The sequence below is a fragment of the Peromyscus leucopus genome, chromosome 18, assembly GCF_004664715.2.
Source record: "Peromyscus leucopus breed LL Stock chromosome 18, UCI_PerLeu_2.1, whole genome shotgun sequence".
Taxonomy (NCBI): domain Eukaryota; kingdom Metazoa; phylum Chordata; class Mammalia; order Rodentia; family Cricetidae; genus Peromyscus; species Peromyscus leucopus.
Window position 1 is genome coordinate 36,525,474 of NC_051078.1, and position 17,906 is coordinate 36,543,379.

At 44.2% G+C, this 17,906-nt stretch overlaps 1 protein-coding gene across 1 annotated transcript in view; it reads left to right on the forward strand.

Annotated features, from left to right (window-relative positions):
- Cfap54 (cilia and flagella associated protein 54) overlaps window positions 1-17,906 on the forward strand; it is a 303,089-nt gene that overhangs the window by 9,727 nt on the left and 275,456 nt on the right. The window contains exons 2-5 of the mRNA XM_037211918.1: window positions 1,827-1,932; window positions 4,463-4,606; window positions 6,194-6,365; window positions 11,484-11,542. Coding sequence (XP_037067813.1) covers window positions 1,827-1,932; window positions 4,463-4,606; window positions 6,194-6,365; window positions 11,484-11,542 — 481 coding nt within the window. The remainder of the gene's footprint in view (window positions 1-1,826; window positions 1,933-4,462; window positions 4,607-6,193; window positions 6,366-11,483; window positions 11,543-17,906) is intronic.

Consider the following 17,906-nt stretch of genomic DNA (forward strand, 5'->3'; position numbering starts at 1 on the left):
ATGTGTAAGCAAGCCAGGATAGTCTTCATAAGGTTAGCACAAAATAAATGACAATATCATCAACTCATGCAATACTAATCAGTATAAAAACAAACTGTCGAACCATGAAAAGCCATAGAGGAACTGAGATACGTATTTCTAAATGAAAGAAGGCGGTCTGAAAGGATTATATAGCATATGGCATTCTGTTGGAGGAAAGTTGTGGAGACAGTAAAAGGATCAGTGATAACAAACATTAGGGATGAAGGGAGAAACATACAGGTGGAGCACAGAGGAATTCCAGGGCAGTGAAACGTTTGTATTTTATAATGGTGCTGATATGTTACATTATACATTAATCAAAAGGGCCTCACGAGCACACACCAAGAGTGAATCCCATCGCCAATACTTGATGGGCAGTGTTGCTTGTCAGCTGTGACATGACGCTGTGACAGAGGAGGAACAGAAACAAAAGCTTCAGATTAACATGTGAAGGGGCTGGAGAGATGGCTCAGTGGTTAAGGGAACTTCCTGCTCTTGCAGTGCACTTGGGTTCAGTTCTGAGCACCCAGAGTGTCTCACACCCACCAGTAGCTCCAGTTTCAGGGGATCTGATGCCCTCTTGTGGCCTCCACAGGCACTGCAGGCACATGGTGCGCGTACATCAGGCAAGGCAAAAGAACTCACATATATTAAAAAAAAAAGGTTTGCAGAGGAACATTGACATCATCTAAGGAGCAGAGCATGCAAACGAAATGCTAATGAAATACAAAGAAGAGAGAGAGAGGAGGGAGCCAGGCAGACCATATACCATATGGCTCTTTCCTCGACTCACTACCTTTCTTGAGAGTGCTTTTTCCTTAATAATCCTTCATCAATAATAAAAAAATAATAACTTTCCTTAATTAACAATCTCTCTATTTCTATTCCACTCCTAACTTAAAAGGCATGATTTTTTTTCTCCATCTTCTGATAGCTGCTGGGATTTTTTTAACCTAGCCTGTACTATGTTCTTTCTCTTTCTGTCTCTCTGTCTCTTTCTTTCTTTCTTTCTTTCTTTCTTTCTTTCTTTCTTTCTTTCTTTCTTTCTTTCTTTCTTTCTTTCTTTCTTTCTTTCTTTCTTTCTTTCTTTCTTTCTTTCTTTCTTTCTTTCTTTCTTTCTTTCTTCCTTCCTTCCTTCCTTCCTTCCTTCCTTCCTTCCTTCCTTCCTTTCTTTCTCTCTCTCTCTCTCTCTCCTTCCTTCCTTCCTTCCTTCCTTCCTTCCTTCCTTCCTTCCTTCCTTCCTTCTCTCTCTCTCTCTCTCTCTCTCTCTCTCTCTCTCTCTCTCTCTCTTTCTTTCTTTCTTTTTCTTTTCTTATTTTTGTGTTTTTGAGATAAGGTTTCTCTGGAGCCTGTCCTGGATCTCGCTCTGTAGACCAGGCTGGCTTCAAACTCACAGAGATCCACCTGTTTCTGCCTCCTGAATCCAATTTTATTAACTCTAATAAAATCGACCGTGGATTTCCTTCCGAGTCAATTTCTAAATTTTTTCTTGAGACAGAGAACCCCCAAAAGGGAACCTCAGTGGACACTGATATGGTGGTGGATAGTGATAGGGGGCACAGCTTGTTCATGCTCTAAAAAGGAGTTTTTTATAAATGCATATGACGGGTTCCCGTCAACAGTGGGCACATATTAGCTATAATAACATGAGCTATAATAGCTATAACATAATAAATTAGTACTTAGACATTACCAATAAGGCACATTAGAAAGATTCAGCACAAGGCAGGTTTTAAAGGGTTGTTCGCTAATTAATTGAGGCTGACTGCTGACTCTGAAGACGTTTTTCTTTACGATCCTCACAGTGCCACTACTCTGTTTAACATCTGGACCAAGTACGCCCCCAGGCTGCCGTCTGACTACTACAACGAGAAGCTTCTGAAGGTTGGAGACAGCCTGTGTCAAATGAAAGTAAGTGATTCTAATGTAGAGAACCAGCGCCAAACCAGCTGCTTTGGCTGGTTAGGGTTTGGGTCGATCCTTTTCCTAGTCTGGATGTTTGTTTTGAAACTCATACTCAAATGGATAAAAACTGTAATGGGGTCCAGTAACAGTCACGACGATGATGAAGTTAGCCTTTTCACTTTGTATTTGAAATTCTCCAGGGTGGTTTCTTCAGGAAGCAGAGGCAGGCCGGGCTGGGATGGGCAGGCAGCTGAGCTCCATGGACAGAGGGTGTGGTGGCCCCCAGCAGGAAGGGCTGAGTCATCACGTACCTACCTTACACAAAGGAGCCCAGACAACACTTCCTGTTGTTTTTGACTGGCTCAACCCTCACGGCTACTGGCCTGGCTGTCCAGCGTCCTGTTTTAATGACTTTTAGGTTCCTCTGAGTGTTTTGCTGTACTGTGAGTCTGGCCTATGTGCCCCGTTTCCTGCTCAGTCTTCTATTAGAACCTGAGCATGTACCATAATGTCAGTTCGGTATCAGGGTCTATGATTCTGAATGTCATGGGCCTGAACTTGACTTGATAAGACTGTGCCATGGCTGGGTTTTCAGTTCACGACCTTGTGCGTTTAACCCCGAGCTCTGGCTTAAGTCCAAATATAGCAAGTTCTAGTCGGTGCTGGACAAGGAGTTACTTTATGCACTGGGATCTTAGGCCGGGCATAGGCAGTATTAGCGCCTTCTCTATTTTCAGTTTCTTGGCTTGATTTTCTTCGTGCATTTCTACTGCTTAGACTTTAGTCTACGTTCTGGGACCAGGACAAATTCACCAAAATAGAGGATAGATGTAGAAACACCTATCTGAAACACCATCAACACAAAAATACAACTCTTACCTCAGAAAGGGTCAGGGACGATTCGTCCTGAAGCCAAATGTGAGTGACCGTGGCCCTGGAGAACAGGTTCAGGTCGCCTCAAATTACTTGTCCATCGTGGTTAACAGTTTCATAAAGTTTTTATAATCGCTTAAGACTTGCTAGTTGTAAATCAAGACACTTTTCAAATATATTGGTAGAAACATCAGACAGACAGACAGGTCATAGCAAAGTGGAAAATCTCTGCTGTAAGCCTCAGATACTATCTGATGGCATATTTATTTAGACTTTTTGTTGGTGGCCATTCTAACAGTCTGCTAAATTAACATATTCCAAGAGGTTTCACCTGATGGTGAAGTCGTGAGGATCAAACACAGAGACAGGCAAGGAATGCTTTAAAGGGGCTAAAAGGTAGCCCAAGATAAATTGTAGTTAGACTCTGGATCTGCAACATTCCAACCTCTCCACAATCGCCCAAGTTCTAATCAGCTATCAGCTTTCCAGAAGCTTCAGTCTAAGGTGCCTTTCTTTTCATCCACAGAATTAAGTTCTGGCTTCCTCTACCTAAATTAGAGATAGCCTTAGTGCCGCATGCATGCACCAAGGCTCTTACACACTTGAAAACAAGGTCTTTGGGGGGAAAATAGGTGAGTTCCAGTTCTATGAAGTGGAGTGACAGTTGACAAAATGCCCCTTTTTATGTTGATAGCTCTAGGCCTGAGAGGTCGCATCGCCTGGGATAGATGGATAGTCTTAGGTGCAGTGGGTGAGTGTGGGGGATGTTGGTGCAGGAGGAGGGAACATCTTAGACACTGAGGGAGCGAGTTGGTGATGGGCAGTAGCTAAGCTTGGCCATATCCCAGTGCTTCTGATAGACAGGCCTAGGCAGGTGGGCGGGTCAGAGCCAGGCCATTGGCTTTTCCTGGAGACAGGGCTGTGGAGGAGGAAGCTGTAGAAGGAAGGGTTCATGTTCCCTGCTGACACTTTCCAGGTCTACTGTCCCACGTGGGGGATGGAAACCACCCCCCCCCCGCCCCCCCCCCCCACTCTGTAACAAGACTCCAGTCTTTACTTTTGAGTTGACCGTGTGGGCCGCCATGACCAGAGAGTGTTGGATTTGAGAACTTCGATTCAGAGTCTGTGAGGAGCTGAGGGTGTTGCCACATTTAGAACAAATGTGCATATTCTCCTCACCGTGATCACAACGGTCCCATTCCCCAGTGGGCTTGTTCTGAGGATTCAACACAGTAGCATGCATCCATTGCAGAGAGACGGTCTGTCACATTAGGCATGCTTGGGAAATGGTGCTGGTCACCTGGTAGTTGTAGGGCTGGGTATATAAAGAAATGGACCCTTGGTACAAAATAGTAACATTCAGTATTCAATAAGGGTACGTCGAGTCACTGGGACTCTCTGGAAGTGGAAGAAACCAACATCGAGAAGATTAAGGATACTGTGACTATTGCTCAATCTTTTTTTTTGTTTGTTTGTTTTTCAAGACAGGATTTCTCTGTGTAGTTTTGGTGCCTGTTCTAGATCTCGCTCTGTAGACCAGGCTGGCCTCGGATTCACAGAGATCTGCCTGTGCTGGGATTAAAGGCGTGCGCCACCACCTGGCCATATCGCTCAATCTTAAGACAACATTCTGAAACTGTGACCAAGTCCTCTTTTATTTTAGGAATACAAGCTCGCTCTTCTGCAGTGCTATGGGAGGTATCTCCAGCAGTTCACTGCTGACTTCGATGAGTACAAAGAGGATGTGAATCAGTTCAAATCTGTCTTTTTCCCCAAAGGCTTTGGAGATGAAACTGCTGGGCTTACGGTAAGGTGGGAAAAGCAGCGAAGAGCGCTGTGGCTGTGGCTGGTGACTTGGTGATTAGTGGAGCCTTCGACTGACAGTGTCTAGATGCCATCCTGTGCCTAGTACAGCATCTGGCTGGACGCTGTGAGCAGTCTGCTGCGTGTTTTGAGGGCTGGTCAACACAGTGAATTTATTAGGCTTTGGAGCAGAGCTTTGGAGTTTGTGTAAATGTAAGTGCCAATTCATTCTGCAGGCAGTGCTGTTGCCATAGCAACTGATACTGGCAGGTACATTCATTTACAAAGAGTTTTGGAAAACATACTGGATCCTTACAACATGTTCAAGATAGATCTTATTATTGCCCTATCTTAAAGATGAGGAAAACAAGGCTTAGTATATAGGTATCGTAATTTAAAAAGAAAAGTGCTCCTTAAGTGCAAACAGATTTTTTTGATAAGAAATTTTAAGCTATATCTTTATTATATCAGTGTTACTATATTAATTGCTGGCACCAATTTGCTAGTGGAGTTCCCTGAAGCTTCAGAACTGTGCTTGGGAATCTGGAGATAAAGGAATCCCTGATAAGAAGATAGGGCTGTGGGACCCTGTCAGCTTTACCTTCCTTGTGATTCTCAGAGTCTGGCCTTGTTGCCTCCTTCCAAATACCCCAGGTGCCTTTATGGGGACAAAAACATAAGCCAAAAGCAAATAAAAAAAAAAAGTCACGCCAAAGTGAACTTTGTGCTAAGTAACCTCCAAATGCACTGTATGATTATCAGCTCACAGCCTCCTACGACCCTAAGAAGTGGACTTGTTTTCCCTTCTTACTGATAAAAGAAACAAGATTAGTAGAGGTTAAGAAACCAGCCCGGGGCTGGAGAGCCTAGTCTACAGCTAAGAGTGCTTGCTGCTCTTGCAGAGGATCCGAGTTTGGTTCTCAGCGCCCACATTCACAATACTCCCGGTATCTGATGGCCTCTTCTGGACTCAGCGAGCGTGGCTGACACCCGGAGCATCCCTGATGTTGTCTGTGCCCGGAACACTTTGCCTCTGCCCAGAGCCGAGGCTGTTTCTGCCCTTGAAACAGCGGTGGTCAATCAACATTTGCTGAAAGCATTATATAAATTGAAATAATCGCATTTGAGTTAATAAATAGGTTAAAATGCTCTTGGATGAGATTACAAATAGAGCTGAATGGTAATGAGATAATGGGTAATGGGATTTTAGTACTCTTTTGTTTGGGATTTTCTTTGGCCTACGGAAAGCTAATCTAACTAAATGAATGTTCTAATGAAGCCTGTCTTATGTGTCTTTGCATACTAATGCATTAAACCAATGAATCATTTTAGGCTTTTTTTTTTTTTTTTTTTACTTTGGTGAGAAATGTCTTTTCTGAATCTTTTTTTTTTTTTTGGTTTTTCGAGACAGGGTTTCTCTGTGTAGCTTTGCGCCTTTCCTGGAGCTCACTTGGTAGCCCAGGCTGGCCTCGAACTCACAGAGATCCGCCTGGCTCTGCCTCCCGAGTGCTGGGATTAAAGGCGTGCGCCACCACCGCCCGGCCTGTCTTATAAGCCCAGTTTATATTCGTCTGTTTCCCGTGTCTTTCAGTTTCACGCTCTGAGTGGCAAAAACATTTGCAGCTATGAGCTGGTCTGCGAAAGCGATGCCAACCTGCAGAATAAAGAGTCCGTGAGCCAGTGTCTCCACATCCTGTCGTCCCTGCGGCTCATCATGCAGGTGGCTCTCCCGCAGGAACACCTTTGCTGGATCCTCTTCAACGGTGGGAACCAAAACGTCCCGTTTCCCGTCGCGCCTTTCAGACGCTCATTTCAAGTTTATTTATTACCAAGTCCGGGGGTAACTTGATCATGCTGTGTTTTAAAACGTGCACATTTTTATAATAGGATAATCATACGATTTTTAAAAATTTGGATTACATTGTAGTTTGTCCTCACCAGTGAGACTTTGGGGTTTTCCCCAGAGGAAGGGTCAGTGGCTATGGGGTGGCTGGTTTCAGGGACCATCGTTGGTAAGGGGGAAGACGTGTGGGGGCGGATTAAGGGGCTGCTGTGGTAGATTGATTCTATGAATCATTTGCTTTTTTAGTTCTCTCCTTAAAGACGCTGCCTAGTAGTTTTGGCTTTCTACATAGCAACATCCCCTGCCCAGCTTGTTTTTGAGTGAGGATCTCTCTCTTTCTCTCTCTCTCTCTCTCTCTCTCTCTCTCTCTCTCTCTCTCCCCCCCCCCTCTGCAACACTTGTCCATATACACACACTATTTTATATACATATATATTTATATATTACATATAATGCACATGTGTGTAAAGAAACTAATCTTAGCAATTAAAGCGTAACTTTTGTTTCATTCTAAAGTTACTCTGGGTGTTTACTATATTGGTCTCTGGATAATATGTTTTTTTATTTTCCTGATGGTGCTAAGGATGGATAATATACTCTAAACAAACAAAAAAATAATAGTGATAGTCTGTCTCATGTGCATAAGACTAGGAAAGAATAATTCCAATGAAAATATACTGTGTTTCCCCTCATCTCATGGCAATTGAAAGCTTATCTCCTAGTCACTTCCGTCTTTACCCACCCCAAATCACATCCTGGCATTTTGACTGAAATGACATTGAGCATTTGCTGCTAGAAATGAGAGTGACTTTGACAAGACTTTGGGATCGGTGACCGTTAAGCATTTGTGGCTGGTCGTCAGCAGCGTCCTCGACTCCCTTAGCTCCCTGAGCTGAGACAAGCTGGCAGAGATGGACAGGGCCGTGGGAGTGCGTCTGCACTCATGAGCCCGTGAACACCATGTGCAAGGCTGGAGTTCCTTGATGGGTAGAAACGGTCTATGCTGTTTTATGGCCCTTATGATCAGATATGGATGTGATACAGTCACATAAACCTAGAATTCTAGCATGTGGAGGATTAGGCAGGAAGATGGAGCGTTTAAGAGCAGCCCGTGTTAATATTCGGACCCGCCCCTTGGAAACCAAGGTTAGTATTCGGACCCGCCCCTCGGCGCCTGTGTCCTGACGTAAAAAAGCCTCATTTTAAGGAAAAACCGCTCTCCTTCCTCTCTCTCTTCTGCTTTTCCTCCTACGAGGTGTGCACCCTCAACTCCTCTCTCTCCTCTCCCCCTTTCTTATCGTTCCCTTCATCTCTCTATTATAATAATATGCCATTTTCACACGGATGCAGCATCTGGGGTGTGAATGACTGGCCACCGCCAGGCCCACAGGGCGTGGGCCACCGCATCTGCCCAGCAGGTTTCCTTGCACACGCGGGATACCCTCGGGGTCCCCCATGCAATATATCCTAACAGCCCAGCCTATAGGACACTCTCTGTCTCAAAAACAAACAAACAATCAGATTTGCTCCTCTTCCTTTTCTCTTTGAAAAAGAGATTAGAGTTCTTGGCCCCTTTTCTGGTGTGAGCTTTATGTTTATAAATATGACTGAACTCTAGACATTCTGTTTCCTGGATTTCTAAGTCAATACTGTGTTGTAGAATCAGTCAGGTTCCTGTACGGGACTCTAATTCCTTAACTCATTCTGCAACTGCCCATGTGTGTCCCTAGGGAGGGCACCTAGTCTGTTCCATATTTCTATTTGCATAAACAATTCTGCAATGAATATCTTTGCGTATCTTGTTTTATAGATTGGAGGGACAGTTCTCTGGGCTCTATGTCCAGGAGTGGAGTTGCTGGGTAGTGGGAATACATATATTATACTTGGTTTCACTAATTAGTGACTAAGATTAAGTACTAAGACTGACTGAGTACACCCCCATGAGCCCAGCATGGTTGGTCCTAGGTGCCCAAGAAGCAGGAAAAAATAGCAGATAAAAATGTACACTTGTTCCTCCCACAGGGAGGTGGTGCACAAAACCAATATGTCAGGTGCTGCCGTGGAGAAAATCCAGTGAGAAGGTAGACAAGGAAGCAAGCAGAGGCTCTGGCTAAGGGAGGGCTAGAAATGTACGTCAACTGCTTGGGGGCAGTTGGACAAGGAGCTGAAGGAGCCACCTGGACTGTTCGGGGACAAGCTGGTCCACAGGCCCCGGAGTTTTAACAGTTTGCATTTAAGCAGTCAGAAGTGTGCATTTAATAACTTGTCAAAGTGATTTGACCTTTTCATGTAGACAGCTTACCACTGGTCACTTAAGACATTAATTAGTCTTGATTCTTTCTGGAAGATGTCAAACCTTCCCAAGTAACCGAACTCAACTAATCAAGACTTTCAGAACATTTTGACAGTGGTCATCTTGGATGAAAAGGAGTCCCAGGATCAGGCTTAATAAATTCAGAGTAGGGATTTGGCTCAAAAGAAGGAGAAGGAGAAGGAGGAGGAGAGGGAGAAGAAGAAGGAGGAAGAGGAGGAGAGGGAGAAGAAGGAGGAGGAGGAGAGGGAGAAGGAGAAGGAGAAGGAGAAGGAGAAGGAGAAGGAGAAGGAGAAGGAGAAGGAGAAGAAGAAGAAGAAGAAGAAGAAGAAGAAGAAGAAGAAGAAGAAGAAGAAGAAGAAGAAGAAGAAGAAGAAGAAGAAGAAGAAGAAAGAGCAGCAGCTGACTTCCAGAATGTCTGAGTTCATAAAGATTCAGTCTGTGTCCCATCCTGTACCATCTATCTTGCCTGTGGCTTCTGCTTGTGGGCATTAGTGAGCCAGGCCCAAATCCTGAGCTGTCAAAGAAGAATTCCGATGTGGCCAGGATGGACCAGGGCTGGCAAGGTTACAGGCATGGTTTGAAACACAGAAGGGCCTTTGTCGTCCCCAAGGACAGCCCCCAACTGCTGACATATTTTTCCAGGCTCCTGGCTTGAACCCCGAGTCACGTGCTCTGTGGGCAGGCATGTGCTTCCTGTGCACTGCCGTACTTGGTGACTTTTTCTTTTCCACAAGGAATCAGTCATACAGCTGCATTTTGTCCTCTGTGTGTGTATGTGTAGTGTATGTGTCTATATGTGTAATGTACGTGTGTAATGTACATGTATGTGCATGTGTGTGGTGTATATTTACGTGCATGTGTGTGTATGTATATATGTAGTGTGTATGTGTGTGTAGTGTATTTGTGTGTATGTGTAGTGTGTATGTGTGTATAGTATATGTATGTGTAATGTATATGTGGGTGCATGTGTGTGTAGTTGATATATGAGTGCATATGTATGTCTAGTGTATATATATGTGTGTCTAGTGTATATGTATGTGTGCGTATGTGTGTGAATGCCAGAGATTAGTGTCAGGGTGGCTTCCTCTATTGTCTTTTGAGACAGGGTTTTGTCCCTGAACCTAGAGCTCACCAGTGAGTCCCTGGACCTCGCCTTTCTCCACCCTCCCTGCACTGGGGTTACACGTGTGTGCCACCACACCCAGCTGACTCAGGTCCTCATGCTCACAAAGCTGGCACTTTACCACTGAGCCATCTCCCTGGCCCCAAGGGTCGTACTCTCAACACAGCCAAGCCGAGGTGCTTAGGACGGCTTTGGGTGGGCTCCTGAAGGCAGTAAGTACATGTCTGTTGTCTGAATCTTAAATGGTGTTATAATAAAAAAAACCCAGAGCCAGATATCAGGGTGAAAGCTGAAAGATCAGAGAAGCAGAACAGACAGCCACCACCTATTACCTCACCAACTCCACGAATCTTCTGACTGAAATCCTCAGTCTTCACCCGAAAGGGTCTCAGCTGAACTGCTTTAGTTCCTGTTTCCTCACATCTTATATACCTTTCTCTGCCCTGCCGTCACTTCCTGGGATTAAAGGCACATGTGCTTCCCAGTACTGGGATTAAAGGCGTGTGCCACCACTGCCTGGCGCTGTTTCCAGTGTGGCCTTGAACTCAGAGATCCAGAAGGATCTCTGCCTCTCCAGTGATAGGATTAAAGGTGTGTGCCACCACTGTCTGGCCTCTATGTCTAATCTAAGTGGCTGGCTTGCCCAATCCCCGGGCAAATTTATTAGGGTAACCAGTATATCACCACACATGTCACGGGCACTCAGTCCGCCAAGCCCTTGACTGCTAAGATCTAATTAATTGTGTTCTTGGAAGCGTTCGGTGCTGTGAGGATTTCAGATGGCGCTCGGTGTTTCTGTTGTAGACTTGTGTAATGATGTTTGTTGTGCTCACAGGTGTTTTAAAAATCAAGGAATGTTTTTTGGAGCGGATGCTTTTAGAGTTGAGTCTTGCTGGCCGTGAATTTTAGATCAGCTACTCTGTAGAAAATGGCTGGACTGCTTGTCATTGCGAGGCGAACCTTTCAAAAGCACGTGGGCTTTTGAGCATGCTTATAGCAGGACGATGCCCTTTGCCGACAGAGGTCTAGTGATGCACTCCGCCTCTCTCACCCCGCCACCAGCTTTCTCTTCTCGTGTAATGAATCGTCTGGCACACGAATCATCCTGAGATGGCAGTTTTCGTTAGACTGAATGCCGCTCCTCACCTGTTTCAAGTTTTCAGTTACCCCAAGCTTCCTCGTTGAATGGTGTCCCACACTGATTAAATATGTATCCTAATACTAGTCAGAGAGAAATCTTCCATTTTTCAGCCATAAGAAAGCCACAGGAAAAAAGAACATTTTAGAGTTAATAAAACCACAAGGTATATAAATTTTCTGCTAAAATATTATTCTCTCCAGTATATTTTAAAACTCAAATTGCCATAAAATGAGGCCGAATGATTGTGGTGTTAACATATTTAAAATATGTTCATATTAGTTAATTCAATGATTTTGTGCTTAAGTGACGAGAAAAATTACAACGATTATCACTCTCTACCATTATCAAACCTCATGAGAGTGCTTGTTTTGGGAATGACAGACCTAAGCTATAGAAATTGCAATATGCAACCTCCATCTTCTGACTGTAAAAGATGCTAACAATCTTTCTCTCCTCTTAGGTACCATTTACATTTACACCATTTGCCGAAAACTGATGATCATAGGGCAAGCTTCCAAGGTATGAAATACAATGTAAGACTTCTCTCCTAAGGCTTTCTATACCATACACTGCATGCTGAGTTGAGCAAAGAGTATTTAGGGAATCATTTAACATTCAGTGAATATATGTGATAGAATGGATTGGTCTTGATTTTAATGGTAATCATATACAGCGAGGGCCATGAAGAGTCAGTGTAACGAATGGGAATTATTATCATGGACAGGCACATTCTAGCGTCTCCATGTGCCAGAGGCCACATTTGTCACACTTGATACCCGATCCCTCTGGTTACTAGGAAAGGGGACTGTCCTTCCTGGCTGGCCCAGGACATCCCTGTTTATGTTCTTTGTCCCACAGTAATCATGAAGAGTGCCCTCTGTCACTCTGGAAAGTGTCTTGGTTTGCAGGATAAACTGTTTATATTGTGGCGTTCTGGGACTTTTTATTTATGACTCACTTGCTGTTTAATTAAAAAATCACCTAAACTCTCTGACTCCTTCAGCTGATTATTGTTATTATTGTATGCATATACTATGTGTGTCTATATGTGTGTGTTCACAAGTGTGCAAATACATGTGTATATGCAGGCCATTGGATTATTTGGTATCACTCTTAGTAATGCTCTCTGCCTTCTTGGAGACATTGGTCTAGAGTCCACCATTAGAACAGACTAGCTGGCCAGCCTGCCGTGACGATCCCCCTGTCTCCATCTCTCCGGTCTTAAGATAACAAGCATAGACTGTCATATCTGACATTCTCCCACGGGTTCTAGGGAACCAAACCCAGATACTCATGCTCATGAGGCAAGCGCTTCGCTGACTGAGACGTCTGCTAGGCCAGGAGACGTTGTCTTATACAATTCACACTTACTAGGACCCACTCGGATTGGTCTTAGCATGAGGAAGTTGACGACATGTCTATTGATTTCCCCACAATGTTGGTAGCACTTTTGTTGGCAGAAAGCACATTTATTTTCTGTATTCATTTTCCAAGCATTGGAATGTAGGCCAGGAAGGCAACTATACTCCCATTGAGACCCCGCTGGAGTTACTGTTGGCATGCGAAACATTGCTTCCTTATGAAAGCTTCAAGCCTCAGTGTTCAAATGCTCTGCAAAGGCTTTTTTTTTTTTAACATCTTTCATCAAAAGTAGACATATATCTTAGAGCTAACAACACTTAAAAAATAAAAATGGAGCTGGGCGGTGGTGGTGCACACCTTTAATCCCAGCACTCAGGAGGCAGAGCCAGGTGGATCTCTGTGAGTTGGAGGCCAGCCTGGTCTACAGAGTGAGTTCCAAGAAAGGTGCAAAACTACACAGAGAAACCCTGTCTCGAAAAACCAAAACAACAACAACAACAACAACAACAACAAACCCAAAAACCAAAAAAACAAAACCAAAACCAAAAACCCCTATCTTACAAAAAAAGAAAAAATATACAAAAAAGGAAGGCATGATATTTGCATGCTCAATGGGTAACATTAATTGTATGTTCATTTTCTGTTTTGTTCCTCAAATGACAAAAACAGACTGTTACTAATAATAGCTTGAACGAAGTCTGGGCCAGCATTTTGAGCACGAATTAAATGGAAGCAAGGCTACCCTACATTTAATAATAACTTGCTCTGCAGACTCTACCATTGATGCTACTTTTGGTTCTAGTTGAGATCCTAAAAAAGAACTTGCATGTTTGTGTTGTTCTTGCTGTGTTAACAAACACTGTTTCACAGAGCTGTCCTAGCTTGGTCTGCTAGCCAGAGCTATGAAGGACACAGCTTGTCTGTGTCAACATTTGGTTGTTACTGCTTGTACTTGTTAGCATTAAGAGAATTTTAAATTAGTGTGATAGTTATCTTAAAATAATTTATTTATAATCTATGCCAAACATCTCTTCTCCCCACTCAGTCTCTTGAGTTTGTCTCTAGAACGGAAGTAGTGAAGGAGGACAGTTGAATGGTCCCAGACCTGTGGGAAGCATGTGAGAATTTGGGGTTATTCAGCTGGCTCTTGAAGATCACATTAATTCTTCCAGTTTGTGTAGTGAGAATCTAATTGGTCTTAATCATAAAAACCCAGAGTCAGATATCAGGGTAAAAGCTGAAAGATCAGAGAAGCAGAGCAGCCAGCCACTAGAAAGACTTCTTACCTCTAGGGATCCTCAGATTGAAAGGGCAGAGCTCCTGTCTCCTCCTACCTTATATTCCTCTCCCTGCCCAGCCATATCACTTCCTGTCTCCACCTCCCTACTGCTGGGATCAAAGGTATGAGATCCCAAGTGCTGGGATTAAAGACCCACCACCACCTGGCTCTGTTTCTCTTTTAGACTGGATTAATCTCGTGTAGCCCAGGGTAGCCTTGAACTTCTGATCTTCCTACTTCCTCCAAGTGCTGGTACTAAAGGTGTGTGCCACCCCTGTCTGGTTTCTATGGTTAACTAGTGACTAGCTCCGCCCTTTGATCTCCGGGCAAGCTTTATTTGTTAGAGCATAAACAAAATCTCACCACAAGTTTGTTCAGTATGACAAGCTTCAAGGGAATTAATGATTTTTTATCCAGAAATCCCCAAACCTCCACACGGTAAATTGATTGCTCATCTGAGGCTACACATGGATAGCTCCATTTAAGGGAGATAAGCCCTGGAGATCCCATCACATATGAAACCTACAGGCTCCAGGGAATTTTGATTCGATAGAACTTGTCTGTTTTTTTTTTTTAATTATTATTATTTGGTGTGTGTGTATGTGTGTGTGTGTGTGTGTGAATGTGTGTGGGGGTCAGAAGTTGACGTCAGATGCCCTTCAGTTGTTCTTCCCCTTGGTTTTGGAGACAGGCACTCTCCCAGAGCCTGCACAGTTGGCCAGCCTGCCTGGCCAGTGAACTCCAGTGAGCCACCTGTCTGTCCATGACTTCCTCCAGTGCTGGACTTAAAGACACATGCCACTGTGCCTGGCTTTTTCGTGGCTGCTGGGGATCAAACTCAGGTCACTGTGCTTGCATGGCATTTTCTCAGAGGAACCGTTCTTCCAGTCCCTGAGTTCAAGTCTGTAATTGCATGAGACAGAAGTTGACCTGGGCTTCTCCAGCTATTCTTGGTTGACGCAAGCTCCCAGTTCTGTGGAGCCCAGGCATTATGGCTACCCTTCACTGTGGCTGCATCCCCCCCGCTGCATTTTGGGTGCTGTAGAAGGGCGTCCCTCACATAGCAACACTCACCTCAGTCTTTTGAGGTAGAATCATCAGTACCACCACCACTAGATGGTGGCGTCATCATCATCACCACCACCACCATCATTATCATCATCATCACCACTGTCACCATCTGGACAAGAGCTCACCACGTACCACGTATGAATCTTCTCACTTAATCCTCACACCAACACTTTAGGAGGACACTGTTTTCACCAACTTACAGGTGGGGATGCAGAAGCTGAGAAAACTGAGCTTGCTCACGATTACGGCTGTAGTTTGAGGTGTTCTGAGACCATTGTCACGCAGTACCACCGTACAACACCCTAAGAGCAATGCCTACCCATTCACTAAATGGGCTCCTGCCCTGCCTGTCTTATTCTGGTTTACCTACTCCACGGGAGGAGCTGTGTGAGCGAGGCAGAACTTTCTTTCCTAAAGAAATCCTAAAGACCGAGACTGATGAGGGGCTTTTCCTCAGATGGAAGCCACATAATGTACTCACCAGTCTATCCTTAAGTAGTACAGGGGGTCATCTACCTGAAGGTGCTATTCCTAACAACCAAGTGACATGTGTGCTTTGGGTCACAGAATAAATCTAGCATCTTCTGAGACATTTAAAGCTGCAGCCTGGAACTCAACAAACATTAAAAGAATACGCTACCCAAAGTATGGACTTGCGTTTTACTTTTATAGGTATTTCAGTTAAGTACTTGGCTTGCACAGTTATTAAGTTGCTCACGCTTTATTAAATAAGCTTGAAGTCAACCTTGAGAAGACTACTGACACAAACTGATGATACATAAGTCTGCAGTGCCATCCTGTGGCTGAGCTAATTTATTGTGTGTATTTTTCCTGCTTTTGTTGGAAAAAAGCCATCTATATTTTGGCTTTTTGAAGCTGTTTTTCTGGGAAGAAAATCATCCTGCTTTAGCCCATCCATTTTATTAAGAGAAATAATAATTTCTAGCCTTTAGGGCTAGAGAAAAAAATGCTACGAACCGACTCTTTCTTTTTCTTTTTTAAGTGGCTTTTCATCTCTAAACTTGAAAGCAGGTTTTCCAGTGGGTCTTGGCGTTCTTTTCTCCTTTGTCAAGGCTTTGCTGTGTGGCAGAAAGAATGCTGCCCTTAGCAGTTCAAAGACTTGAATTCCAGCCCCAGTTCACCTCTCTTAGAAGCAGTTTATACTCTCTGAGTCAGATTAGGTTAGATTTAACTTAGGGCCCCTTCTGGCAATATACTCTTTGATTTTTTTCCCCTTTAATTCCAACTCTTAAAGCCAAACCCAAGTACAATGTGGATAACTGTGAGTAGGAGCTATTTTTATTTTGAAATGTGAAATTTCTCATTGCAGAAGTCCTGAGGGATTTTGCAAAGGCATGCTGATTTGAAGAGGGTATTTACACATGGTTTCACTCTATGTTCTCTGAACGACAACGATGCAAAAATGGGGTTGTTGTGGAGTGAGCAGTGGGGTGTGAAAACAGCCAGGAGGTTCCGATGATGCTTGCAAAGTCAATAAACAACCACGTTAGAAGTAACAAAAAGCATCACCAAGGCAACATGGGGCTGACTTGGCAATGGGTGTCTTTAGAACTGAGCCTGGATCTTCTCACTGTGATCCACACACACCCTAGAGCAAAGCCACTGAACACCAGCCTTGCAGGATGAGGGAGATGGAGTTTAATGAGTTCTACAGAGACCTGAGATAGTGGAGGGCATAGACTACTTGGGTATTCTCAGGTCCAGGGAAGGCTGTGTTTGGAAGTGAGTTTTGAATTGTTTGGTACTTTTCCAGAAGATCTTGTAGGTGGCAGTTTCCTGTCCTGATTGCCCAGTCCAAAATAACCACCCTGAGGCTAAATATTAATTGTAAATGCTTGGCCCATAGCTCAGGCTTGTTACTAGCAAACTCTTACATTTAAATTACCCCACATTTCCTATCTGTGCTTTGCCACATGACTCATGGCTTATTACCTCATTTTCTACATGTCCTGCTTTCTTGGTGGCTAGCTGGCATCTCCTCTGACTTTGTCTTTCTTCATTCTAGCATTCTTTCTGTGTTAGGCTGTCTCACCCAATCTCTTCCTGCCTAGCTCTCTGATAGTCAGCTTTTTATTAGCAATGAGAACAATATATATTTTCAGTGTACAGAAGGATTATTCCACAGCAAGATCTAACCAGGACCAAGTGCTGGGAGCATATCAAGGTGGATTTTAGTTTAGATTATGAAATCATTGTTGTAATTTTTTTATGTTGAAAATTGTCCTATGCTGTCCTATGTTCCTTGTTACTGGGGTAGGAACTCTTGGTAGGCAAAGTGATAGGGATTCACAATACGCCCCCATGGTTGCGCATGCCCGGCAGACCTAGACACTTCCGCCTAGCCATTTCCGGGTCAAAATAGCCATTTCCGGGTCAAAACGTCTCACGTGACCAGGACCCCGTGGCTTTACGTGGTTGCGTAAAGCACTCAGTGCAACCATGTGATCTACGCGCATGTGTGGAATAGCCACATGGACCTGTGTGCAGGCATGGCCCAGCCGTTATAAGCTGGTGCTGTGTTCCCAACTCCATCTTTATTCATGTGTGTTTTCACAGGCCTGTCACGTCTGCCTCTCTTTCCTATTTTAATAAAACTCTTGTTAGTGGATTCTGTCGTGTTTCGTGACATTTCCTCGCAGGGTAAGAGCGCTGTAAATAACTAATAGGGAGGATGTGGAATGTCCAGTGTTGGTGCTGGTGATGATGAAAGTTAGAGGGGCTTCCAGCCCTGGTTTCTGTGGTTGCTTGAAGTATTTCCATAGCCAGCTGGGGAAGATCAGTTTGCTAGTCAACAAGTATGTACTGTGTGCCTACTACTCACCAGGTCAAGTGGGGTTACAATGACGGGTAAGACACAGGAGCTCCCTAATCTGATGGGAAGAGGAGGGTTAGCAGAGCCTTACACATCGCTGTTAAATCCTCATCTGCATCCATTAGTTCCTTCTCCTTTGGAATTAAAACTAACTAGACACGGAAAATGGTATTCTTTTCTCTTCTGAAGCATTAAAGATGGCAGCGGCGGTGTCTGGCGACTACCACTGTGGTTCTTCTTTTTACTATTAAACACCACATGGATCTGGGAGGGGGGGGTTTAAAGCCACATCCACAAAGCCACACGGCCTTTGGGCTACTCTACCCTTTCAAGGCAGG